General features: G+C 37.1%; 1 protein-coding gene across 1 annotated transcript in view; it reads right to left on the bottom strand.

The window, feature by feature from the left end:
- Positions 1–4,398, bottom strand: part of LOC148880691 (SH2 domain-containing protein A-like) — a 62,871-nt gene extending 58,473 nt beyond the window's left edge. Inside the window, exons 1-4 of the mRNA XM_088962663.1 lie at positions 3,942–4,398; positions 2,977–3,168; positions 1,525–1,734; positions 1,334–1,423 (exon numbers count right to left, since the gene is read on the bottom strand). Coding sequence (XP_088818789.1) covers positions 1,334–1,423; positions 1,525–1,734; positions 2,977–3,168; positions 3,942–4,094 — 645 coding nt within the window. The 5' untranslated portion in view covers positions 4,095–4,398. The remainder of the gene's footprint in view (positions 1–1,333; positions 1,424–1,524; positions 1,735–2,976; positions 3,169–3,941) is intronic.
- Positions 4,399–27,968: the final 23,570 nt, after the last annotated feature.

The following is a 27,968-nucleotide window of genomic DNA, read 5'->3' as shown; positions in this document are numbered from 1 at the left end:
AACCACGGGATGCTACAAGAGGCAACATTGAGAATTGGCCTATAAAAGACCTTGGGTTGCCACTAGGTGGAAATCCAAAGACTGCTACCTTTTGGGATCCAGTAATTGAAAAGTGTGAAGAAGAATGAACTCCTGGAAGACTATTGAATCACATTGAAATCCAAAGACTGCTACCTTTTTATCAGTGCTTCAAGTGCCTGCCAGGGTGAGAAATCACATTGAAAAGCTACAACGTAATTTCCTTCCGGATGGGGTAGGAGGTGGTGGAAAAAGAGATCATTTTTTGAACTGGGAGACTATTTGCAAATCCAAGAAGGAAGGTGGTTTGTGTCTGGGTAGTATAGCTGAAAGGAATATTACATTGCTTGGCAAATGGCACTGGCAGATGTTGAACGAACCTGATTCTCTCTGGGCCTCCATTATTAGCAGCAAATATGGTAGGAATGGTATTGGTAGGGTCAGCTCTCAGTCACTAAGTAGGTCCACTATCACCAATCCATGGAAAGGTATCACTCAATCATAGTCTTTCTTCTCTCTAGCTTTATTCGATTCACTCTGGGGATGGTAACCTCATCAGATTTGGACTGACCTTTGGTAGGGCCATCTTCCCCTATATAAGTCTTTCCCCAACCTATTTAGACTTGCCTTGGACAAGCAGACCTTAGTATTGTCAGTCCCAATCTGTGAGAGCCTAGGCTTGTCTTATGGCTTTAATTTTCTGAGGTCCCCTCTCTGCTCTCCTCAGTTGCAGATGCTTATTTCTCTTCCTCTATTCCTGACAAAGTAATCCGGTCCTTCACCCCTAATGGCAACTTCACTATAGCACCATTATCATCCATAGAGTAGCTCTTGACCATCTCTTTACACTCTTTTAAACTAAAAGTAAGAATATATGTCATGACAAACATGCCCTGATAAAAAAACAGACTCCACCTCTTCAAGTTGATGGTATACAAAGCATGGGAAACTATTCAATTCAGGATTATCTTATCAAGATACAGTTACCCTTGTAGCTTTCTAGGTTAATAAAGTCAGTGGTAAGATAAGGTTTTCAAAAATGTGAAGATAAAGTTCATTAAACCATGACTTAGTTGCAGATTGTGGGCATGTTCCATTAACAACTAAACACTTCAATTATGAAATTGTTCTTGCAGAAGGCTGAGATAGTTAACGCAAGGCAAATCATAATAATACACCTAAAAAAACACATACATGTGGAGTTACAGACATACTCAAAATAATAGTAACTAAAGGTAAGCAATAGTCCCACTTCAAACATGAGAAATACTATTACAGAAGAGTAGTTTTCTTCTTATATGTAGAGATCTCTAACCTTGCCACCAACAACACTCCAAACACCATCACCGCCTTCTTCAATCTCTGAGGCACATGAACTGTCAATGGATAATTCCACTGGTGGGTTCTGTTATCAGATTAAGAAAACGTTTCTTAAGATAGAATCATGCATCTCTTTCAAGGAGAGGAAGAAATTATGAAAAGAAAACAGGATTTCCAGTCATGCACCTCCATAAAGTGATCCTTAACAGAGGCTGTCACAGGCAAGACTCGTGCATGATGGACATAAGCCTGAAATTTCCCATCACCTCCATCATTACCAGCCAAAGTTACCTTCTTCAAATCATCTGGGCTAGAATCATTCTTCAAGGAAGACGCCAGTGGTTTATCTCCCACAACCACCCCATTTATATGAAGACACATACGATCTTTAGATGCCTGATGTCAATGCAACAACCAATGAATATTTCATTTGTTACTACATAAAAGTATATAAATGTTACACTAAAATTAAACACCACGTGAGTCCCAAAAAAACAACAGTAAAGATCCATGTACATATAAAACAGTATAACTTAAATATGGAAGGAGAAACAACTACCATAATAACAGTAAATGCATATATAATGCTAGCACAAAGGCACATGCTTTAGTAAAGGGTTGAAGACCCTCTTTTCCCCTTTTTTCACTATTAGACTTAGTACCATTTTTACCCTCTCTTGAAACCATTGTCCTTCAATAGGATTAGAAAGAATCTCATATACAATATGTTAATAGAGGGATTCTTGACTTGAATGCTGGTTTTCCTTCTTTTTTAACCATTGTCCTTTAATATGCTTAGATAGAACAATTGATTTTATGCTTTGCAGAAACCTTTTTGATCAAAATGAAAGATAATCAAATATTTTTATATTCTATTTTGTATTTTTGTTGGATTCATTCAACTAGTTTAAATAATTTGGTTAAATAAATTTTGTTATTTTAAATGTATAATTGACAATGAAAAAAGAGAGGTGGATTAATAGATAAGAAAATGAAAGTACAAGGGGTTAGTCTGGGATCACATGTTTAATGTTTGCAATTTAATTGTTCTTTTCTATCTATTGTTGTTTCTAGTGTAACCTATCACTATTTTGTGGGAGAGGGAAGAGAGAGAACACTAAATGCACGTTAGAGAGAGAGGGAGGAAGGGATGGAAGATGGAAGGAGGGAGGGAGAAACCTAGCTTACTTTTTACCCTTATATATATATTATGAAAAAAAAATTCTTAAAATTTTTACCTTTTTATATTTAAGCTACCTATATAACATAAAGAAAAGGTGGCATTGTCATGAGGCTGCTTATACAAAGTTTCAGCATTATATAGTAAAGATGTTATTCTATGTAACCTATAAATGAATAGAAAATGCAAACATTAAAACTAAATGTCATTTGGTCAAAAGCTGCTAAAATCTATAAAGCCACAATTATATGGCTAAATTGGGTAAGTTAATATAGATGACAAAAAACAATAAACTTAAATAAACCAACATTAAGTGGTATCCCATATTCATTTAATGAAAGACTTGCTGTTAGCAGATCAACTGATTCATCTCATAGCACTAGGAAGAAAAAGAAATTGCTAAGGCGAGGAACAAACTCTTCAAACAGACTAATTCTTCTGTTTGGATGAAAACAAACCTCACATCCAACATGAACCCATTTTTCCAATGGGCACTCAACCTCCGAAGATATGCAGGGAATTTTGAACAATGAAGTGGAGTTTCCAGGATGAGGAGCTTCTTCATGTAGGGACAACAACGGAAATAGTGTCATTTTCTTCTCCTCATTCAAAACAAGAAAGGGAGCATCACCTTCAATATCAGACTGCATCTGCACATTCAGAAACAAACATTAATTCAGTATAAATGCAGTACCTGTTTGTTACCGTTATGAGCATAGAATATATCAGCAACAAAAAAAAAAAAACAGAGAAAGAAAGAAAGAAATCCTTCCTGCATATCACTTGGTGCTATTTCAGGAACCAAGCAGCAAAAAAAAAAAATACAGAAAGAAGAGGAACCCTGAATACCTTTCCATCCATGTTTTCCATTTTTCGCCCTAATCCAAAACAACCTTAGAGCTTGTTGAAAACAAAACAATACCCAGATGATGCAATGGATGACGGAATGCATCAAAATGGATATAACAAACCATAAGAAGTAAAACAACAGCTTTATTTAACTGGAAAAAATTACTTCCTCCAGTGAAAAATGGCAGGGACATAAGAATACGAACAGGTACTTGCCCTTGCACCTCGGCATTCATTTTGAAATCTGAATCCAGAATATTTGATTCTCCAATATATGCACAAAGCTATAAGTACCCAAAAAAAAAAAAACAAAGAAAAACAACCAAAAAAAAAAGCAATTGAAGAAACGAAAAGAATCTTAATAGGAATGCATTTGAGAATCCGGAGAAGGAATTAAACTCTGCCATATCTCCACCATCATCAATGTACATAATACCATAAAAGCATTAATAATCAACTTCATAGGTGAATATACTGAAATGGGTAGTCTTCCTAAATGACAAGACTTCAGCATTAACGCTTGTAGTGATGGAAAAAATTGACAAAAAACGGAAACGAGAGGCGAAATTCAGACCTGTCGGATGATTGTAGACGGAGGGTTGGTGGCATTTAATAGGTAAATCCAAAAACAGAGAGAGAATGTGCCTTCATCTGTGTCGATTTCCATCTTAAGATCCTTAAGTAACGAGTAGTCATCATCACATACAGCTGACGATTTGGTAGCCATGGTCGTGGTAATTGAACACGGGAGAGACCTCAACCAGCGCCTCTTCGGGATAACTTTAACCTACCTACCTTGATAGAACCAGATGGTGTACTGATAGAAGAACTCCTCCAGAGAGAAACAGAGAGGGAATCATACAAGTTGAGTTCTGCTTTTTTTCTTTCCTGTCTCGGACTTCAGTCCACTTCTCTTCCCCTCTTTCCTCTTCTTTCCTTGACGGCCGTTTTTCTTAACGGTCGGTGACTCGGCGCTGTCTTTCCGCGCATTTTATACGGGTTGGGGTTGCCCATTGACATTGAGCGCACCAAATTTAGGGGCGGAATTTTGAGTTAAAAATAATAGATTTCCCAAATGGTGGGCCCTCATCCAACGACCAACTGCTTGGGCCGCCTGGGCTTGGGCTTTCCGTGTGACCATGTCTGATGTTGTTCCGGCTTTGTTTCATAACAAGAGTGTCTCATCATCTCTCGTACTTGTTAGCGGGAGATGTTCTCAATACAAAGTGGAATTGTTGTGTGGGGCATTGTGGGGCATAGATGTGAACTCTAAAAAGAGGAATAGATTACCCAAATGGTGGACCCTCATCCAGCAATCAACTGCTTGGGCTGCCGTCAGACCATGTCCGATGTTGTTCCAGCTTTGTTTCATAACAAGTGAGTTACTCTGGGATTGCTTACTTAAGGGAATTCAGATTAGCTGAACGCTTTAGCTGTTCAGCAGGCTGTTCAGCTAAAGCATTCAGCTCAACCTTACTCTCTAAGCGGAATGTTATAATCAGAACCCCACTCCCATTCCTAGTGTATTGGCATTTCCCCATTTGAGGGAATGGTCATTTCCTCTTTCCATGGGAATAAATCCCATTCATTCTAATTCACATTTGTTGATTCCTATCTGAACCAAACAAATTATGAGAATAGACCAATCCAATTCTGATTATTAAATCTTTCGCTTGTACCTAAAACTTGTCCCTTTAGTATAGCCGTAAGTAGACCTGTTCATGGGTCGGGTAGCCCGATGGCCCAGCCCGCACCCCGGTCAGGCTTGGTCATGTAATTAGGCCTGTGGGCCTGACCTTGGGCCTAACACAGTAAGCCTGATTGTGTTTCGGGCCAGGCTTGGGATTTGTCAAAAAAGCCCAGCCCGGCCCGACTCAGCATTATATATTTTATAAAATAGATAATATGCATTTTATATATTATATAAAATATATAAATAATATAATATTTATTGAAATATATATTTAAAATTTAATATATGCATTTTTTATTTTTTTCTTTATAATTTTTCTCTCTCTCTATTCAGCTGCTTCAGTAGTAGTAACAGCATGGGCTAAATTTCATGCTCGGGCCCAAGTTGTAGGCCCGATGGTCGAGTCGGGCTCGGGCTCAGGCCTTAGAAAAATCGATTAATACAGAGTGAAAGTCTGGCCCGGCCCGGCCCATGAACAGGTCTAGTCATAAGTATCTCGATTCTCTAGCTTATTGTCCATAAGATTACAAATTTGCCCTCCAATTCTTACTCTTCCCCAAAGTATTCAGCAAGGTTCAAAGTATTTATATGGGTAGCACCCAAAGTTTTTTTTTTTTTTTGGCAACACTCAAAGAATTGTGTGTCATGCAATTCAAAATGGGTGATATTCTTGGGTTTTTTTTATGTTTCAAGAATTGAGCCAGGACATCTCTAGGGAGGTTAATCTTTAAAAATGCCAAATGTCCTAATTAATGTGTAATATTTAGGGATGTTCGAGAACATGGTTTTGTTATTGAAAATAAAAAACAAGTACCATGTCATCAAAACAATATAATTTTTCTCATGGTTTATATTATTGAAAACACTAAGTGTATTAGAAAAACAAATGTAAGAGATGTATGGAGATATGCCTTGGATATGCATGAATGCAGACGATAAATTAAGATATGCATGAAATACTATAGATACTCCAATATAAAAATACATCAATAACATTAAATATAATGCCTAAATGCATTAAATATACATGAAAATCATATCATTTAGTGATTTTTATGAAAAAACATATCATAATCAACATACGGGAACATATGGGTATTCTCTAATAAGGTTATAAGTACAAAATATAAGCTTAATAATGATTTAAGAAAACATTTTCTGTAATTTTTTAAATAATTATTTTTTCTTATTCAAATAATTACTTTATTTTTATAACAAAAATTAAAAAAATAACAAAATATAACTCCATGGATATGATAAATCATCCATAGATTTACAACATGGTAAATATTATGGTCATATCACACAAAAAATTAGAAAAAATAAATATTTTGTATTCTAATTATTAAAAAATAAAAAATAAATATTTTACAATAAATTTCAATAGATCTATGAATTAGAAAATTAGAAACAATAAATATTTTTTTATTCTAAAATTAAAAAAAAAGTTACAAAAATAAATATTCTTTGTTTTATAACAAAATAACTAATAAATATTTTTTATTCTAAAAATTATAAAAAAAATTGAATATCACCCATATATCTATGACACAATTAGTTTTTATGGGTAGATTACATAAAAAATATGAAATTTTCTTTTTTTATTATTTTATATTTTCTGAATTTTCTTTAAAAAATTACATAGATCTATTTAAAGCACCAAAAAATATAGGATTATCAACACAAGGAGAATATATCAATCTATATAAAATCATTTCCAAGCATCAAAATGAAAAAATATATAAAGAATATTGCAACATATTATCAAATAAGTTGAAAAAAAATACCCATTTTTGCAGTTTTTGAAAAAAGTTGAAAAAACTTCAAAAATCTTGAGTTTTAGAGGTTCTTTTTGAGTTTTTTTTTTTAAGATCTTACAACCAAAGAATGTATAGGGATGATTTGGTGAGTTTGGGAGAGAAATAAGACTTTTAGAAAGAGTTATAAGTCTTTTTTTCTCAAAAGTTTTAAATTTATTTTTTGGCTACAGAAAAGTCATAGTGCATTCGCCGATACACCTCGATACACCCTCAATACGCCCCGATATGGGGTTGGCACAATGAAAAGATACAATACAAAGGATTGTATCATTTGTCGTGCTGACCCCTTAAAGATACAATACATATCAGTCGATATGTTGCGAAATTTTGAACCTTGATTTTGTTGATATGGCACTTGTTTTTGTTTTCAAAAACAAAACCAACCATGTTGTGGAACACTCCTTTAGCATATTAGTGGATTCAAAAACCAATATATGTCGTACAATGCACATCAATATATATAGATATAGATACTTTGAAACTTGGTACTCAGTTAAAGAGTTTCTCCTTTTACATTGCACCCCACCATTACTAGTAAAATAATTAGATCCATTGACTGGCAAAACTTGCATTTCTATCTCTAGCTAGTAGATTCTTAATCCTCATGCCTTTAAATCTATGTAACTATAAAACCATACAATTGTGTTTAATATTGGTGTAATGGTAAAATCTCGGGCTCACAATCATGAGAATGTAAGTTTAAGTTGTGATCAAGTTGTCCCTATATTTCTTGCTTAAAACCTATCCAAAGTTACCTAACTTGAGTTGTATAGTAGCTGTGATTGCTTATTTTAATTGAAAAGTTATATAAGCATTTATATTTCCAAATGCAGCCTTAGAAGTGACAATGTATTCAGGGTCCATTTGCTTGGTAATAGGAGTGTCAATTGGGCTGGGTTTGGTCCAATCCGATCCAGTCCATTACGAATGGACTAGGTCCAATCTAATCCAATTAATATTTTGAATGATTTTGCACCAGTCCAATTCAATGTATGTCGTCCAATCTATTCAAATTTGTTTTAATTCATATTGGTTTAAACTCAAACCATATCCATCGACACCTATATTCTTATCTTATGTCAATGGACCATATTTTAGCTTAGTCCAACCCAATCCAATATAAGTTTATTACATACAAACCAGGTCCAGTCTAATCTAATAAATATTTTGGACCGGATTGGTCCAATCCGATATGTCTTGTTGGTCTATCCACATTGATTTTGGACTGAACGGGGTCCAATCCACCCTTAATTGGCAATTAGAATTGGAATGAAAATATGTCAAAATTGCAATTGGTGTTGAAATCTACTAGAATCAGAATTTGAATGAACTATTATTTGGTTCAAATAAAAATGGGAATCAGCTAGAAGTGCAGAGTGCAATATGGTGGTTGTAAACTAGGGTTCTGGTGGCTGTATCCTGTATGCATTCTTTCTTTAGAGAAATACTAGTATTTCATACCATCAGCAATCACAAACCTTTAAATCGTAGGACATAATGTAAACAATTTTTTAGGGGGGTAAGAAACAGGGGTTTGTGCAAACATTTGTGTTAGGGATGCTTTTATCCTTTTATTGAAATTAAAGGCACCATGTAGGCCACATTGATGAGCCATCTATTTCTGGTTAGTGCACGTGGATATATGATGCCAAAAAGAAGGCTTTTACCAATCAAAACTCCCCATAAATTTTGATGAATTCCACTTGATTAGTTACCAGTTGATTTATTACAAATTTCAATGGTATCATGCCTTTCTAGTATTATAGTTGAACCCCATATATTGTTGCATTTGCAGCATTGTATGATTCAGAAATTTGGAGTAGTAGTTGTATTTTGTATAGGTAAATTATTTATTATAAAAAAAAAAAACTAAGTTGCTTGAGATTGTGGTTGAGTAATGGGTACACATGAGCTTACTAGCTTGATATATCAATTGAACCCATTTTTACTAAACTCTTTGATAACCTTCCTTCATCCACATCACCATTTCTAATCAAATCATCAATCATCGAATTCCATGAGATAACATTCTTTTCTGGCACTGCGTCAAAACATCTTTTCGCTTCTCTAATTCTTCTAGCATTTGTGAACCCACATAGCATATGTTGAATAAGCTAGTCTTACTTTTGTTTAGTGTCGTAAGGGCACATATGTAATTTTACATTGTTTTATTATTTGAGTGATTGCCCTAATATAAATATCAAAAAGGTTGGCACCGCCAGCTGATGTTTTTTCTCTCCAAAACATTTTTTCTCTTTTCTCTCTTCTCCCTCCTCTTCTCTTACTTTTGAGATCCTACTATGTGTTTACCAAGAAAACATGGTATCAAAGCCATAGATCAAGTCTTAGGAGTAGGGCAATCAATCCTTTTCTTTCTCTAGATGCTTTCTTTGTCCATTGGTGATCGAATCAAAGAAAAGGGACTTCTAGTTGACGTGAGGAGGCTTGCTGTGTGATTCTTCCTCTCCCCTCTTGTTTTGTAACTATTGTGACAATAGCTTTTCCTTTAGTGGTTGTGTAAAAAATTGATGAATTATTGTTTGGAGGGACTGGTCAAACCCGATTTTTGATATGTTTTATACATCTGAGCTGGTTCAGTTGGGTTGTAATATGAGAACAAGTGATGTTGTGTGATCATATTTGATTATGCTGTGTGAGAACAATATTTTTTTTGTGCCTAGAACTGTGGCCGGACTAAGGTTTTAAATTTTTTGATTGAACTAAACTGAGAACTAGTTCTTTGACTGAACTAAAATCAAGTGCCATGTCTTCTAAGGGTTCTGGTGTGTCTGGTGTGACCTCTAGTCATAGTAGAATGAGTGGAGGCTTTGACGTGAGTTTTCCCATGGCTGTGATTCCCTTTGATGGTCTCAATTACCTAGAATGGTCAAGGGGAATCAAGCTCTACATAGCTACAAGGGGAAAAGTGGGGTATATCAGAGTTAAGAACCATAGTCTGGATGTGTAGAACATGATAGGTGGGACTAGGAAAACAACATGGTGATGTCATGGTTGTTTTCGTCCATGATGCCAGAAGTGAAAAAGAATTACATGCGGGCAGAAATAGCTCATGAGATATGGTAGTAGGCTAAACCTACATATTCGAAACAATGCCATTATGCCAAAATATATCAGTTGCAGGCTTCCTCCTCTACTTGTAAGCAGGGGGAGAGGAGTCTCTCCGTCTACTATTCAGACTTTACCTGTGTTTGGAAAGAACTAGATCATTATCAGAATATAGACTAGAATTATGATGTAGATGCTAAAGTATACAATTCTCTAGTTTCTTAACAACGGGTGTTTGCCTTCCTCTTAGGGTTGAATTCCACATATGAATCTATCAGGGTTCAGATATTAGGGAGCAAAAATCTTCCATCAGTGCAAGAAGTGTATGCTCTACTATAGTCAAAAGACAATAGATGGAATGTAATGAATAATTTTGAGGGGGAGCATATTGCATTAGTAGCTAAAGGGAGTGTTATTATGGGAGGTGGTAATTCCTTTAAGAAGAGTGACTTCCAAAAGAAAGTTGAGGACAATGATAAATTATGGTGCACACATTGTCAGAAATCTAGACATACTCGGGATACATGTTGGGAACTTCATGGGAAATCAAAGTGGGTTCAGGAGTTGAGTTAAAAATTAGACCAAAATAAGAAGTTGAGACAACAAGGCCAAAAGAATTTTAATGCAACTAACTTAGCCTCCCAGGAGCCTCAATCGTCTACACTACCATGTGTTCTTTTGTGATTGATCCCAAGGAAGATATCATTAATTTTTTCAGTGACCATTTGGAGTTGTATGGGAGGGCAATATGCTAGATGAATCCTGCTTCTCCCCCCTTGACTTCCTTTGCGTCTACTTCAAGTAACGGTAATTCTGCCACAACTTTCCATGTGTCATCACATCCCTCATACTTTCCTTGGATAATAGGTTTTGGAGCATCAAATCATATGATGGGTAAGTTCAATTGTTTTCAATCTTATCACCTATTATCTGGTCGGGACAATGTGAGACTTGCTAATTGTTCTTTCTCCACCATAGCTAGTTTTATATGATGGGTAAGTCCAAGAGGAACCATCTGCCTTCCTCTTGGACTCACCATTTCTGATGTTTTACATGTTTTAAAACTACCTATAAACTTGTTCTCTATTAGTAGTATAACAAATTCGTTAAACTGCTCAGCAACCTTTTTCCTTCCTCTTGTATGATATAGGATTTGGCCTCGGGGAAGATGATTGGTGGAGGTCATATGGTGGATGGTCTTTACATGCTGAAGAATTGTCAACACCCGATTTTTGCTCGATCCGTCGCCTAAGCCTCCAATTCACCCCAAACACCCGATCAGACCCTTTCGACCTCTCCAAAACACCTAAAAACCTAGAAAACTTAAGTTTCACCCTGAGGGCCCTCGGATCCACTGTTAAACTTGTTTGATACCAATCTGATGGCCCTAATTGACCCAAACTTACACCTCAACCACTAGATCTAACATAACCATCAAACCCAAGATCTCCCAAAACACCTACCCATAAAATTTCAACTCAAGATTCCCTTTTTTACCCCCTCATTAAAAGAAGATTCCACTTCAACCTCCCTCAGTAGCCTAAAGACTCAGAACCAAGATTACCTTGATCTAGACACACCCAAACCGATCAAACCACACCTTTAGACTCCATACACACCAAAACACCTACCCACGAAGTTTTAACCCTAGATTCCCTTATTTATCCCTCTATCAAACCAAGATTCTACTCTAAAATATCCCATTGTCCCAAATTCCTGTGATCTTGACCCTCTAAGACTGATCAGACCACACCATCAAATCCTAGATACCTCCAAACACTCACCTATAAAATTTCATCCAAAAACACCTCTGCTTACCCCTCCATCGCACAATGATTCCATTTTGAGACCCTAGATTAACCGAAGTGAACCCTTTCTAGATCTGTCTAATCCGAGCCCATTTAGACCAATTTGACCCCACCAATCAACTCAGGACCTCTTAAAAAACCTCACCCTGGTAGTTTTTACCAAAAAACCCCCTATTTACCCATCAATTGGGAAAGATTCTGTTTTTGCCAATTTTATTAGCCTATTAGCACAAAAACCCTCTTTAGGCTCAAACTAGTCGCAATCCTCTTTAAACCGAATCACCCATCATTGAACCGAACTTGGATTAACCCTTTAGATCCCTTTTGACCCGCATGAACAAAGCTATCAGCCTCCCCCTAGTTTTATAAGAATTTACGAAGTTGCCATTGGATCTTTTTTAAAAGGAGACCTAAATGCTTCATTTTGGGTGCGGCAAGAATAGCCAAGAAAGAGCAAGAAAGAGAGGAAGAGGGAAGTTCCAAACAGGGGAGAAAAGCTAATCATCCCCTATTTTACTTATTCTGTGGCTGTGAATGAATTGATATGTAGCAGCGAAAGCCACTAGGTTGTCAGCCAGATTCCGTCAAATTCACCATCACCTTCAGGTACTACCTCCTGAGAACTTCACACAGATATTCATTATCAGTCGTCGTTCGCATCATTGGCCAAAATACTAAACTAATTGCAATTCAGCTTCAACAAGTAAATTTACTCTTCTTGTTCTTCATTAGCTTCTGTATTTGGTTGATATACTTCCCTTCTTAGATGCAATAACAGATCAACCCTTAGAGACAATAGTGAGACTCGGTTGAGCCGTCTCTGAAGGTCTCAGGTTGATGGTGAATGCGTGACAAGGGGTATTACTCTATTTTGTCTTCTTCATGTCATCTAACCGAATACTCCTCTGCATGAGATGTTTGAAATTGTTTTTTCTGTAATCTCCAGTTGATTGATGTATTTTTTATTTATATACTCTAACCTGGGGGATTGGTCAAGGATGGTGATGATTGACAAACGGCGTACTTCTCAAGCTGATGATTAATAACCAATGCCGATAAGGATTAACAACTCGCTCTGTTATTTCTAGAACTTCAGTAATTTTTGTTTTCTTTTTAACTTCGTTTGTTCATTGTATCGACTAATATTCATTGAGAGCTACCTAGGATTATCAACCAGTGTTGGTAGTGATGTCATTTTTTACAATAAGGGATAAGCAAAGTTGGTGATGAGGTGGTCACCGAACCAACTTCTGTAAATTAGTGGTGCGAATTTAGTTTTTACTCTTGGAATCATTTCTATTGCCTTCTTTTAATATGCGCTTTGCTTTCATTTTCGTGTTTGGGCATCAAGCTATACTCATTCCTGTATGTTATTTCAGAATAATCATTAGTAGAAGTAATTGAATCCCATCCTTGTCATTTGTGTGCGCTTCTCTGTTGTTTTTCTTTTCCTTGTTTCACCTATTTCGTCTGCCGAGAGTAAATTGGCATAGCAGTAGTTCATATTCTTTGAACTTGTGATAAGGCTTAGACCGTATGATCTTTCACCTGAGTTCAGTCATATCTGAAATAAAGATAGCCTGGGGTTTGAGCTCTCAGAGCTTTCACCACGTTCCACCTCCATATGGATAGAAATGCATTAACTAATTAAGTGGCCATGAAAAACAAAAATTGAAAAAATACAAGAAAAGAAAAAAGGAGGGTAACTATCAAAAAAGGTTGAAACAAATTCTTTCGGGTAGTAGACCAAATTAAAAAAAAAAGGGAGAAAGAGAGAGTGCGGGTTTGGAACAATGGATTGGTGAGTAGATAATAGCAATATACAGTAATTTGTCGAAAAAAAAGGAAAAGGAAAAACATAAAAAGGGAATCTTTGCGGTGAGGAGTTTAATTTGTAGGCTAGACTGGCGTGACTTCGCTGTTTGGGAATGACAATAGAGGAGAGAAATAGCTTAAGCATCACTAAGATTTCAAAATATAAAAAGACAAATAAAAAAAAAGGAGATAATGTATGTATATAAAAATTTAAATGGTAGCAAATAAGAAAAAAGAGATTGTTAGACAATTATGCCCTTTAGCTCCAATCAGATTGATGTACCTTTTTGACATTTATTGTAAATGAATAAAGTACATAATTGATTCATGTCATTGTGGTGTGCTTCTGTGTAATACCCTTAAACTGGACAATTATGAGACTCGTGTTAATTTAGAATTTTCACAGCCGTTGAGTAGATTTGGGGAGATTTATCCTGCCAAGACTGACACTAATGTACCGCTAAGTTGGTTGGGGTGGCTTGTCTCAACTTCCAGGGTGAGACCTGAGGTACATGCAGTGTAGATTTTCTTAAAACCCTGAACCAGGCCAAAATTCCAATATTGCCCTGGACCTTGGAGATAGATGGAAAAAACTAGAATGTTACACGTGACCCTAGATTCGATTATGATACTATACTAGATGTCAGATTGAACTGTCTTTGATATGCCAATCAGTGAGATCCTTAGAGGGGGTCAAAACTAGGGTATGTTGGGACAATTCGAGAATTTATCTGAGTGGGTGATTATAGTGATAGGTTCAGCCCCTTTGTCGGACAAAGTGAATGATTGGGATGCACTCTCTCTAATGGAAACCTAATTCAAAATGTTTGCAAAAGGTTTTAATTCTCGGGATCTGTGTGAGTAGAGAGTGCAGCACTGCACCTTGCAGCCGATGGAGAGGTCATCTCTTGTCGGGCAGTGTTTGATCATTACGGGCTGAGAGGTTAACTGTAAAACCATTGAGGGTAATACTTGATGGACTAATCTTGCATCTGCCCACAGTCCTTAGGTTTTTATAAGGTGGCTTGACTCAATGACTATTTAGTGTAAATGTTGGGCCCATTAAGAGCCCATGGTGACGGACTCAGAGGTTCACTGTCTCCTATAGTGTATTCGGCCAGGCCTTGTAACAGGGGCTGGGCTGAACCCATATGACTGATGTGTAGATAAATGTTTGGGTCCCATGCCATATAGGGAGAGCCAACTGGGCAGCAGATTAAGAGGATAAGTGAGCACATAGACTTATTGGGCTTAAAACCCAATTCGAACTAGCTTAATAAGATTAATTAAATAGGGGCGATTCTGGGATTTGGATCAACAGATAGGATAAGGGATTATCCCTATCCACTTAAAGAGTCCATATCCAAATAAAGATTTGGATTAGGAATCTCCTAATTTGATTAGGAATGGTGATTTTTATCTGTAGATAAAATAAGAGATTATCCTTATCTCTTAAAGAGAGTCCAAATACAAATAAAAGATTTAGATTAGGAAACTCCTAATGGGATTAGGAGATCCTCTCTTTAAGGCTATAAATAGAAGAGCAGGGTGAACCTCCAGACACAACAACAGAACAAGAGTTCAGAGTTCGCAGATCACAGAAAGAAGACATTACAGTTTGACTGTTTTTGTCTTCTGTACATTTCTTTCATGCTCTTGCCGCCCTTACCCAATTCGATCTCCACCAGTGGGAGTGATTAAGAACGGTTCTTGATATTGCCTTTTGCTAGAAGAGGCAATCTAAAGTCGTTCTCACTAGCCCTCCATCATATTCTTGCTGAAGAATTCGGTTCTTGCTGAAGAGCCGTCCTACTGATTTCTGCTTCACCTCACACCGTGTCATCTTTGCTGGAAGCAGTCTTTGGTCTTCTCCTTGGGCGTGAACACCTTCGTTGGGGGTTATTATTATTTTGTATCAGGTATATCCCTCCCCTTCCTTTTGGTTTCAGATGTGGTTCGGTTTGGTTTCAAGGTTGATAATTGAAATTCAGTTTTCTAAAATAGGGAATGCGATCCCACATGAGAGAGAGAAATTTTTGAACTTTTCGCCCAACCTTCCTGCAGGGTTCAGCCATCCATATGATGGATCTCTCATCCCTTCAGAGATTTGTAATCATAAAAAAATATAAAAAAGGTGTGCCTAACCCCTTCCCTCTCCCAGCCAGGTCTTACCTAGACTGGTTGGACCGGTGTTTGGGCTTTGGAGTCACTAACAAAACAAAACACACTTTCCAATGTTAATGTCGGAAGTCTCGTCACCTCAATTTCCGTATTTGATGGGTGATGACTCCATTTCCAACCCAAGTGGCAAGTGAGCCGGTTTTTCTTATGCTTACAAGAATAAAGCTAATCTTGCAGCTGTTGAGTCTAACAGTCTGTTTATTAATAGTCAAGTCCATTTATGGCATAGTTGTTTGGATCATTTATCTTTTGAATTGTTGAAAGTTTTGTTACCAGATTTATTTAAGTCAGTGTTAGTGTTGAATTTCACATGTTAAACTTGTCAGTTGAGCAAACGTTGTAGAAATCATTTTACTTCAAAGAATAATAGATTTGATTTTCCTTTCTATATTATTTATTCTGATGTTTAGGGCTTTGTTATTTCAACGCTTGGTATTCATTCAATTTTAAACGAAGATCCAAATTTTCCAATCAAACAATAGCAAAGAGTACTTTCATAGCGATCTCACGGAGTTTTTTACTCCATGTGGATCCATACACCGCAGCTCTTGTGCTAGAACCCCCAATAGAATGGTGTTGCCTAAAGAAAAAATCGCCACCTCCTTGAAGTTGCTCGTGGGTTACTCATACACATGAATGTTCCTAAACGTTTTTGGTTAGGTGTTGTGTTGTGTGCTGCCTTATCTCCTACTCATGGTAAACTAGGTCCTCGTACCATTCCCTATGTATTTTGGGTTACACTTATTCTCAAAAGGGTTATCGATGTTTTGACCATGTTTCTAGGAAATACTATGTATCTTTAGATGTGTCTTTTTTTGAGAGTGACCCTTTTTTATGTATTTATCCTTAGGAGGAGAATAAGGTGGAGGAGAAACGAGTTGAGGTTCTTCCCCCTTTGCTTGACCCTCCTATGTTTCATGTTTTTTCTTGTCATCGCAAGGGCCAACTAAGTTCAAGAATTGTGGAGCAACTTGAAACTGTACCACCAACATGATCAGATTCCCCGAGGACAGATCCTAAAAATGTGGTATAAGCTCTCTTAGTACCTCAATGGACAGATGTAATGAAAGAAAAGATAAATGCTTTACACAAAAATGGTATATGGGAGTTAGTGGATCTTCCTGAGGGTAAGGAACCAGTAGAGTGCAAGTGGGTGTTTACAATTGAAGCACAAGGTTAATGGCACAATAGAAATGTACAAGGTCAAGTTGGTGGCAAAGGTTTTACCCAGGTATCATTTGGATCTAGATTAGACTTGGGTATCATTTGGAAACTTAGACATAGGTGTTGCCTTCAGTGACTTTTACGATGTTTTAGTGTCTTTTAATGGGAAATAAAATCTTCTTTTTTATTACTTTTTTAATAGGTTGAAAGAGTTTGGGCTTCATTCTTTATCCTACTTTTAAAGATGGCAACCACATAGTGCAACACTCATGGTGTCTTAGTCCTAATTACACTACAGTTCCTCTATCCTATTTACATATGAGGGTTCTATGTATGGATATTCTAGGTGCGATGCATAGAGTTGTTAGGTGGGTTCTAGACTTTAAAGTTCCAACAAGGTTGCTAGCCTTTAAACTTCCACCCATGGACAAATGGGCATCTCTAGTTGGTGGCTAGTTTGAAAGTTTTGGTGGAGCCTTTGAGGACTAAAGTCTATAGGCACACACCTACTATCCTTACCCTAATAGGTAAAATGGGATTCCAATTCTATTTCCATGAGAGTGTGTGAAAGTGTTCAAGCATGCAAGAAAAATGAATAAGAAAGCAACAAAGAACAAAGGGAGAATATAACCACATGTTCAAATTTACAAGCAATCCTACAAGTCTCCAAGTGGTCATATTTGGGGATCTAATAGAAGCTAAGTTCTATTTATGCTTTTTAACTAAAACAAAAGAGAGGAAAGGGCAAAACAAGAAACAAATACAATTTACCCCTATCCAAAAATAAGGTTAATTACACTCAATTATAAAGAAAGCAAAAACTACAAATTTTGAGATTACCAAAGGAAAAGAGGGGGGAGGGGGGGGGGGGGGAAGAAAAAAACCCAAAACAACAAAAAAGGAAAAAAATTCGGGGCCTGCCAGACGGGAACTATAAATTTTTTCAGTGATGCTAAAGCCTAGTCGCAATAGACATCTAGTGCGCTGCAAGGGAGGATATGGTGTACGATAACAGGGTGTGGGAAAGGTAGAGAAGGTGATTCCAGTTGTGATGAAGGTATTATGAGGTGAGCTATTGACATTCTGGTGTGCGATGAGCAGGTTCTAAAGTGCGATGAGTAGGTTCTAGAGTGCGATGAGCAAGTTCTAAGGTGCGGTGGGCAAGTTCTAGAGTGTAATGAGAAGGTATTAAGGTGCGATGAGCAAGTTCTAGTGTGTGATGAGTAGGTTCTAAGGTGCAATGAGAAGGTTTTAGAGTGCGATGAGTAGGAAGGAATGTGTGATGAACGAGTTCTGGGTTGCGATGAGCATGAAGGAATGTGCGATTTTAGGCTTCTGGGTTGTGATGAGCAAGAAGGAAGGTACAATGAACGGGTTTTGGGTTGCGATGAGAATGAAGGAGGTGTAATTTTAGGTTTTTGGGTTGTGATGAGCATAAAGGATGGTGCGATTGTAGGCTTCTGCGTTGCAACGAGCATGAAGGAAGGTGCGATTTTAGGCATCTAGGTTGCGATGGAGTTGCAAGAGGCTGCGGTTTTGGTTTTCTAAGTTGTGATGAAGTTGTAAGAGGTTGTGATTTTAAAGTTTTGGGTTGCAATGGGACTTGAGTTGCAATTTTGACAAAGGTATGGTTCTGGATAAAGCTTCAAGTGTGATTTTGGAATGGGAATGGCTTCGATTATGTTGGGAATGTCTATCATGCCCAACCTTCTTGAGGTGTGATTTTGAATCACAATCAAGCAACTTTTAAACTTACCAATACAAAACAAATAGAATGAAACTAAGTCTGAACAACACCTAGTAAAGGTTTTAGTTTTCCCTAGTAGAGTCGCTAGCTATGAGCTCCGAGAAGCTCATGGTCGGATCAAAGAGATGGAGTCACCACCCATTTTTTAGAGGAAATGGAACATCATTTTTAGATTTGAAAAACTTTATTTAAGTCATTGATAGTGGCTTCGTGACGTCCTCCATGGGAAAGGCACATAACCAAGAGATTTCAGGTCCCAATGATTGGGAGAGGGAAGGTATTAGGAACCCCTCTCTCCAAGCTGCTTTAGCAGCCAAATATGAGAGTTGTTCAAACTCAATTTCTTTTGGAGAAAAACATAAATGGTTGTAGAAATTTCTTAAATTCGGAGGAACATGCTTTCAACTTCTCCTAAGACCGATTTCAAGATGATGTTATCGGGTCTTAGGTATTGGTTTCCCTAAGACCCCTGCCTATCTACTTATATTCTCAGTCAAGAAAAAATTGAAAATGATGGTTCTCCAACATTTTAGAACATTTAGTAACTTAGAAAAACTAAAAAAGACTTACCTTTCGTATGTACATTGTCAAAGGTTTTTCAGTAGCTAAAGATGAGATAAAATGAAGTTTAAATGGGTTCTTGAGCTAAAAAGTGTTTTTGATTGCAACAAATTCCACTTGAAAATGGAGGCAAGTTTGGAATTTGAGGTTCAAAGCACCTTCGAATTTCAAGTGAACAGGAGGCAATATATGGGCTAGGAAAAAGCTCTCCTCTCTCTTTAGGGGCCTGCCTTAGGTTTCCTTTTCTCTTTTCCTTCTTCTCCTTTTTTTTGAGATTAAATTAGGTTAGTATTTATAGAGGAAGGGAGGAGGGGTCAGGTCTGAAATTGTTCAGCTACAGTGCTTGGGATTCAACATAGGTTTTTTATACAAATAGGCAATGATTCTTCAAAGAAATAGATGTCCAATCAAGATTTCCTATTTGGTGAAACATTTTCTTTGATTTAGGAGTGGTTTTCATGGGTTTTGTGTGTCCAACGAGAGATTAGGGCATGCTTATCATGGAAATCTCGTATTTGGGGCTGTCAGTGGCAGAAAATATAAATTTGATGAATTTTAAAATGCTATTTTGTCTTTTCTTGGCTTTGAGTATGAATATCTTGGATTTTTAGGATTTGGGGACTATTAGGCTCTATTTCATTGGTTCAAGTGTTCTAATGGGTCAAGAATGGGTCTAGCATCAGCTATCACCATTATGAGGCTTTAGGTTGGGACAAATGACATGGTAATTTAATATGGTGCGTCGAAATGGTATTTTCTAGTTTATCGATCAAAGATGAATTTGGTCATGAAATTTGGCGTGCTGGGGGTTTTTGGGTCTCTGAACACAGTGATGAGATCTGATCGAACAAATAGGGTTGGGAAGATGGAGATCTATGTCTGAAAAGTTCGAATCAACAAGATTTGCTAAAATATAATCTTTGTTTAATAAAGGGTCAAATAGGGGAATTTTGGGATGAAATTTGGTAGGTTAGCACTTTTTGAACATCTTGAAACTAATGGATGTGATGGGTCTTTGATCAAAGGGGTAGATTGACTGATTTAGTTCAGATTGTGGTCAGAGCTTATGGTTTTTCAACCGGCGAGAGGGCCCAAAATGGAATCTTACCTTTTTGATGGTCAAATGGTGGAGTTTGGTCGTGAAATTTGATGTTTTGGGGTTTTTTGTGTCTCCAAATACAATGTTAAAGTCTGATTGGTCATATGAAATTGGGATTAGGGATAGTAAGCTCTAATTAATGAGATTTGTTAAAATAGGATCTAAGCTTGATGGGGGGGTCAAACAGGGGAATTTTGAGCTACAATTTGGTAGGTAGGTATGAATTAGGGTGAGGAGTCATGTGGATGGTTCTAATCTTGAGAAATATATGTTCGATCTTGGTAATCATTCAGGGCCATTAGAATGAGATCTTGATGTTTTTGCAATTAATCATCGTAGATTTGTGGTGGGGTTCACTAGTTGATTGTTTCCTAGTGATCTTGAGGTGATGGGTGTGTTGGATTTGATTTCAATGAGTTGGATTTAGAATGTCGCATAGATCTGGACCGTTAGAAAGGGGCTGACATGATGGATGGTAGATCTCTGGAGTTTAGTTATGAAAATTAATGTGTAACTAAGTTATAATTTTCCAAGTCTAGGGATGATGTCTGATCGTACATTAACATTGATCTCATGGTTGTTATTTGTTATATGGATTGTATCAAAGGAGGGTACAAAGAGGTAGGGTGTAGGGATTAAGCAAAAATTGGGTGTTGATGATGGTTTAAAATAATCACCAAGACCATAGTTCAACAAGTTTCATCTAGCTATGTAGCAGATTGGCTACAAACAATGTCAAACTGACCATGCACAATTTGTGAAAGGGGGAAGAAAAGATTGCAGCTTTGATAGTGTATGTTGATGACATAATGATCACAAGTGATTGGAAAGTTGAAATTCAAAGGCTAAAGGATCTATTAGCCACTCAATTTGAGGTGAAGGATCTAGGTCCCCTACGGTATTTCCTTGGAATTGAAGTGGCCTACTCACAAAAGTGGATTCATCATTTCCCGGTGGATTTTTAAATTGTATCAATGGTTTTAATTTTCATTTGTAAATTTTATGGTGAACAAACCTATCACTAAAAGTATTAAAAGTGTCATTTATTTCAATCATTTGTTGGCGGATATTGTTACTTTAAGTGGCGGTTTTGACCGCCAACCTAACGATGTTTTGGCCGGTAGTCTACACAACTACCGGCCAAAGTTACCATGACACTAGATTACACGACGTTCACATGATCGTCGTCCATCCGTTGGGATATCCTTATTGTAGCTGTTTTGTTCACTTTGGCCGATGGTGCAGATCGTCGGCTAAAAGCCTACATCTTGTAGTCCTATTTTAGAGATTATATTAGAAAGATTATTTTTATTGATATTAAGGGCCAAAAGTTGCCCTTATCAACAAGAACCCTTAGTTTGAACAATAAGCGATGATTGAGGTTGAAGTTCCAGATGCATGGGGACATTAATGGCAAGACCGCTGGTTAGAATGATGTGGCCAATCATCACTATACCATAGACCTGAATTCAGACTTTGCCCATTGGTTGTACTTGTAGGTGGGTGGACTCTATATTTGGACTGTATAATTCCACCCATGTTAACCCACCAACCCATCATGACCCTAACCCACCTATATTGGCCCACTTGACCCATCCATTTTGACCCTTGTCCATCCTCACCCATGTTGACACACTTACCCTCACCTATAAATGCGAATACAAATTAGGTCAACCCGCACACCCGAATATTGGAGATTTAAAAGACACAAACTTCCATTCCAATGTTCCTTATTTTGGAAGCCACGTGACATATCCAGATTGGGTTAACACATATATACAAATATTAATAAATTGAAAAAATACAGAATTTGAAGAAATTGATAAAATGTAGAAATCTATGTGCTTTTTTTTTGTAAAAAATGCAAAAAAATACAGTTTTTTCTATAGAGAATTAGAAAAAATGACAAAATTTGCATAATTTTATAGATAATGATAAAAAACTCAAGAAATTTGAAGAAAACAAAAATTATATAAGAAAACAATAGAAATTATATTGCAATAAAATTATAAAAATTGTAGAAAACAAAAACTATAAAGAAATACAAAAATATAAGAATATGTAGAAATTGGAAAAACATAATAAATTATAAACATTAGAAATTATATATAAGCACTAAAAATGCAAATAAAACGTAAGGGAAAAGATAAAAAATACAAAAATATATAAAAATGCAAAAAACAGAAATTGTAGACTCATGGTGAAGTGGGTACGACTTGTTGAAATGGGGAATGGCAGGAATCATTTGTTTCGCATGGTGAATCTATTTCTCTTGCAAGGGTGGAAATTGTCTGTTTTTCATGCAATGAATCTATTCTTCATGCAGTTGCAGTTTCCCTTTCCTAGAGCAAAGGTGGAAATTTTCCAACAAACCATGGATCTGGAAAAAAAAAGTAGATCCCCTTTGAATTTGTTTCAATGTCCATAGCTCGAAATGGTGTTGTCATAACAATAATGTAACAAAATCAGTGAGAGTTAGTTACAATAATTAAAGGTTAGTTGTAGGCTTGTAGTTGAGTTGTAATAGCTTTTCCCCTCTCAAATTGTGTATAAAACCCAATTGAGGTATTGAATTGAAAGACAATAACAGTTTCAAGAATTCAGAGAACTCTTTCGTGTTTTTGGGTCATACCTAGAGAGCTTGTATTGGCTCTAGGTGTATCTCTGAAATCTCCTAACTAATTATAGTTTGACTATAACAAATTGGTATCAGAGCCAGAACCTCAGCCATGGCGGATGCAACATGATCAAGAACTAGTGAAGAAGCCTTGAGGAAGGTAAATCACAAACTTGTACAACACGAGTCATAGATTGCGGAGCTAGGTTGTAAGGTGGATGGTCTTACGCTGCAGATTGTAGAACTGGTGAGGTGCTTAATGACAGACAAAGAAAAAGAAGGAAGAGGAGAGTCTGCCTCCACCCCAGAAGGTGCCCTAGCAGTGATTGAAGATCAAGTTAGTAATCGAGCCAAGTCCCATTCGAAAAGATGGTGTTCCAAGAAACCCAAGATGGAGTTCCCTATGTTTAATGGAGAGAACCTACGGGGTTGGATTCATAAATGGTGAAGGTTCATCCAAATGAACCCAATGACAGAAGAAGAAATGTCAACATATGCTTCATTATATCTGGAAGGACGAGTAGAACTATGGTATTCGGACTATCAGGAAGGTAAGACTCATATCACATGGCCAAATTTAATTTCAACTCTTTTTGAGAGGTTCAAAATGGGGTATGATAATATTGTGTGGGAATTTAAATAAGCTCCAACAGCTATCTACAGTGGCTGAATATCATAAGCGATTTGAATAACTGAAATCCTATATGATTCTCAAAAGCAAGGGGCTTTTTGAGCAATATTTCATTGATAGTTTCTTGAGTGGTTTGAATGAGGAAATAAGGAGCATGGTCTTGATGTTTAACCCCATGACCCTCTCATAAGCCTTCAATCTGGCAAGATTATAGGAAACCACCATAGATGCCCTTAATAAAAGGAACAAGACTCTGTCTCGGAACCCAAGTTCACCACTCGAGCAACCAAATTGTTGGGCCCATTTGAGCTTGCCTACACTTGCAACTTCTAGGACATCCTTTACTAATGCCAATCAACAACCTAGAAAAATTTTCCCTCCTCTACATTTAATCCTAATTCCACCTACAGCTTTACTGCTCAATCCCAACCCAACCCACTAAAGTCTTCAAATGAAACTCTTCCTACCAAAAGACTGCACTACCACTTAGAAATAAAGGCTATAAGTGAAAAGGTCTATGTTTCTATTGTGATGAGAGGTGGCGGCTTGGCCATAGATGTAAGAAAAAGCAGTTCCATATGATTATAGTTGCAACACCTAAGGAAGAAGAGGATGAATGTCTTGGAGAGTCAGCGAGTATGGAGGAAGAAATTGTTGCAGAAGGGGACATGGAATTGTCTGTGCATGCATTAGTAGGCAATACAGCCCAGCCTAGACTCAAGATTAAAGGATTGGCCAAGTGGAAGCCAATTACCATTCTCATAAATAGTGGGAGCACCCAATGTTTCTTGGATTTAGAGGTGGCACAACAAATAGGATGGTTAGTAGAACTGTATGCCCTGGATTTATTTGGAAGGTGAAAGGGATGGAACTCTCAGTAGATCTTATAACCATTAGATTGGGAGGATGTGATATGGTCCTTAGAGTTGATTGGATGAAAACTCATGGTCCAGTCATTTTTTATTTCAACAAAAACTAGCTGACCATTAGTCGGAAGGGTAAGAAGGTGACAATGAAAGGCTTGACGGAAGAGGCAGAGTTGCAATTTATCAATGTTCATTCACTACATAAGATGATTAAGAGGAAGGGTTATGGGCTTTTCAAACAATTATTCTTGATGAACACCACAACAGGGCAGCACCCATAGATAACACACTCTTACCAATTTGAAGGATTGTTATCTGATTTTTTTGTAGTGTTTAAAAAACCAACTACACTACCACCACATAGGCCTCAAGACCATCAAATACACCTTAAGCCAAATACATCCCCTGTTAGCTATAAGCCTTATAGGTATCCATATGTACAAAAGGTAGATGTAGAAAAATTGGTGAAGGAAATGCTGAAAACTAGCATTATTAAACCAAGCACTAGTGCATTTGCCTCACCTGTCATCTTAGTAAAAAAAGAAAAAAAGAAGGCAATTGGAGGCTTTTTGTTGATTATCGAGGCTTAAATGACATAACTGTTGAAGATAAGCATCCTATTCCCTTGATTGATGACTTGTTCGATGAGTTGGAAGGCACTAAAGTATTCTCCAAATTAGATTTAAGGGCAAACTACCACCAAATTAGAATGAAGGAGGATGTGCACAAGATTGCATTCAAAACACCTCAAGGGCATTATGAATTCAAAGTAATGCCCTTTGGCCTCACCAGTGCTTCAGCAACATTTTAGTCTATTATAAATAGATACTTAGGCCTTACCTTAGACATTTTATGCTGGTTTTTTAATGATATTTTGGCCTATAGCCTGGACATCCTCGCACATATGGAACACCTAAAGGTGGTGCTTACAGTGTTGCAACTGAATCAGTTTTATGCAAAAAGGTCCAAATGCTCTTTTGCACAAGTACAAATTGAATATCTTGGCCATATTATATCAGGAGAGGAGGTGGCCATAAACCTAAGGAGGAAAGCATGGTATCTTGGCCCAAACCAACTAATATGAAGGCTTTTAGATGATTCTTACGCTTACCTGGTTATTATAGAAAGTTCATCCAAAACTATGGAGCCATTAGCAAGCCCTTAATAGAATTGCTCAATAAGGATAATTTTCAGTGGATGGAGACTACTAATAAAAGCCTTTGAGTATTTGAAGAAAATTATGGTCTAGCTCATGTTCTTGCCTTACCTGATATCAAAAGGGAGTTTGTGGTAGAGACTAATGCATGCTACTTGGGCAGTGGTACTGTTCTTATGCAAAATGGAAAGCCATCAGCATATCTCAGCAAGGCATTAAGCCCCAAGAATTTGGGCCTTTCTATCTATGAGAAAGAACTCATGGTAGTAGCTTTTGCAATCACAAGATGGAGGTCTTACCTATTGGGACAATAGTTTACTATACGATCTGACTATCAAAGCATAAAATACTTGTTAAAACATAAATTGTCTACTACTCTACAACAAAAGTGGCTTGCTAAGTTGTTGGGATCCAACTAAAAAATTGAATACAAGAAGGGAGTGGAGAATAGAGTTGTTGATGCTCTTGTAGGCTAATTGAAGATCAATGTTGCTATAATGTTGTGTCTTGTGTTCAACCATTATGGATGGAAAAAATCAATAAAGCTATGGACAAGATAAAGCAAAGCAACTCATTGCATCCCTTTTCATTAGTAAAGATGTTTAACCTCACTATTAGTATCACCAAGGCATTTTGCGGTGCCAAGGCAGAATTTATGTGGGCTTTGACAACACACTAAAGACACAAATTCTTAGTAGCCTACATACTTTAGCTGTAGGGGGCATTTAGGCATTCATGCATGCTACAATAGGATTAAGTCTCTTTTTTATTAGCCTGGCCTAAAAACAAATGTTTAAAAGTTTGTGACCGAGTGCAATGTATGCCAGCAAAACAAAGAAGAGATTGTCCCTTATCCAGGGTTGCTTCAACCACTACTCATACCCAACTAGTCATGGAGCCATATTTGCATGGACTTTGTCGAAGGACTTCCTAAGTATGCCCACTTCATTCTCTTGGCACATCCCTTTTCTACTGAGTCCATTGCTCTCTTATTCTTAGATCACATCCACAAACTCCATGGGTTACCCCAAAGCATCGTCATAGATAGAGACAATCTTTGTTAATGGATTTTTGAGGGAGCTCTTTAAATTATTAGGGACTTAGTTCCATTTCAGCTCAACTTATCATCCTCAAACAAATGGGCAAACTAAGAGACTCAATAGGTGCTTGGAAACATATCTCAGATGCATGACGGGTCAAAGATCTAAACTGTGGTGCAAATGGTTGTCCTTGGCTGAATTATGGTACAATAACTACCATATTGCCTTAAAAATGATGCCATTTTCAGGCCCTCTATGGTTATGTTCCACCCCAATTGTCTATTGGCCCATAATTGAAGTCTACAGTAGCAGCAACTGATGATTTTTTTTGCTACAGAAACAACAAATGATACAACTCATCAAAGATAATCTATCCCTGGCACAAAATAGAATGAAACAATTAGTAGACAAGGGCTGCACTAAGAGGACTTTTAAGATTCTCCAAAAGATTGGTACAATTGCTTATAAGTTGGACCTGCCGCCTACTTCTATGGTGCATCCTATCTTTCATGTTTCCTAGCTCAAATGGAAGGTTGGGCTAAATATCAATCCCCAACCCACACTATCAATGACAGACTCGAACAATCAATTCAGAGTTCTGCCAATAGCAGTACTAAAACGTTGAATGATCAAACAACATAATGCTCCAGTTACACATGCATTGATTCAGTGGTCACACACAACTCTAGAAGATGCTACGTGTGAAGACTAGAGTTCCATTCACAACAGGTTCTTAGATTTCAATCCTTGAGGACAATGGTAAATTGGTGGTGGTGGGTGGTGGGGGGGATTGTCATAACAATAATGTAACAAAGTCGGTAAGAGTTGGTTACAATAGTTGTAACAGCTTTTCCCCTCTCTAATTGTGTATAAAACCCAATTGAAGTATTGAATTGAAAGAAGATAATAGTTTCAAGAATTCAGAGAATTCTCTGTGGTTATGGGTCATACCTAAAGAGTACTGGCTTCTAGGTGTATCTCAGAAATCTCCAAGCTACAGTTTGATTGTAACATGTGTTTCTTTTGGACCGACAAATTTCCTAATCCTCAGCAAATGAGGAAATTCAATCATGTTCACCTAATTTGCTAAAAAGGAGAGGAATTAAGATGAATAGATGATGCAAAGAAGAAGAATAATTGCCTCTGGTTTTGTTCACCAATTTATGAGAATAGCATATGTGAAAAAAATTGCAGAAAAATTGAGAACATGAGAAGAGGAACATTCAAACCCTAAAATCTTTAACCTCTGAACCAAAAGTGGCTAACTAGCCACCCTCATACGAACCTGCCACTAGAATGGGTGGGTCAAATGGGTTGGGATTAAAATTGACAGTTCC

The sequence above is a fragment of the Nelumbo lutea genome, chromosome 1 (genome assembly GCF_056320005.1).
Source record: "Nelumbo lutea isolate HS-2025 chromosome 1, American lotus-T2T, whole genome shotgun sequence".
Taxonomy (NCBI): Eukaryota; Viridiplantae; Streptophyta; class Magnoliopsida; order Proteales; family Nelumbonaceae; genus Nelumbo; species Nelumbo lutea.
The sequence above is the reverse complement of the archived record's forward strand: the minus strand, read 5'-3'. Positions and strand labels throughout refer to the sequence as shown.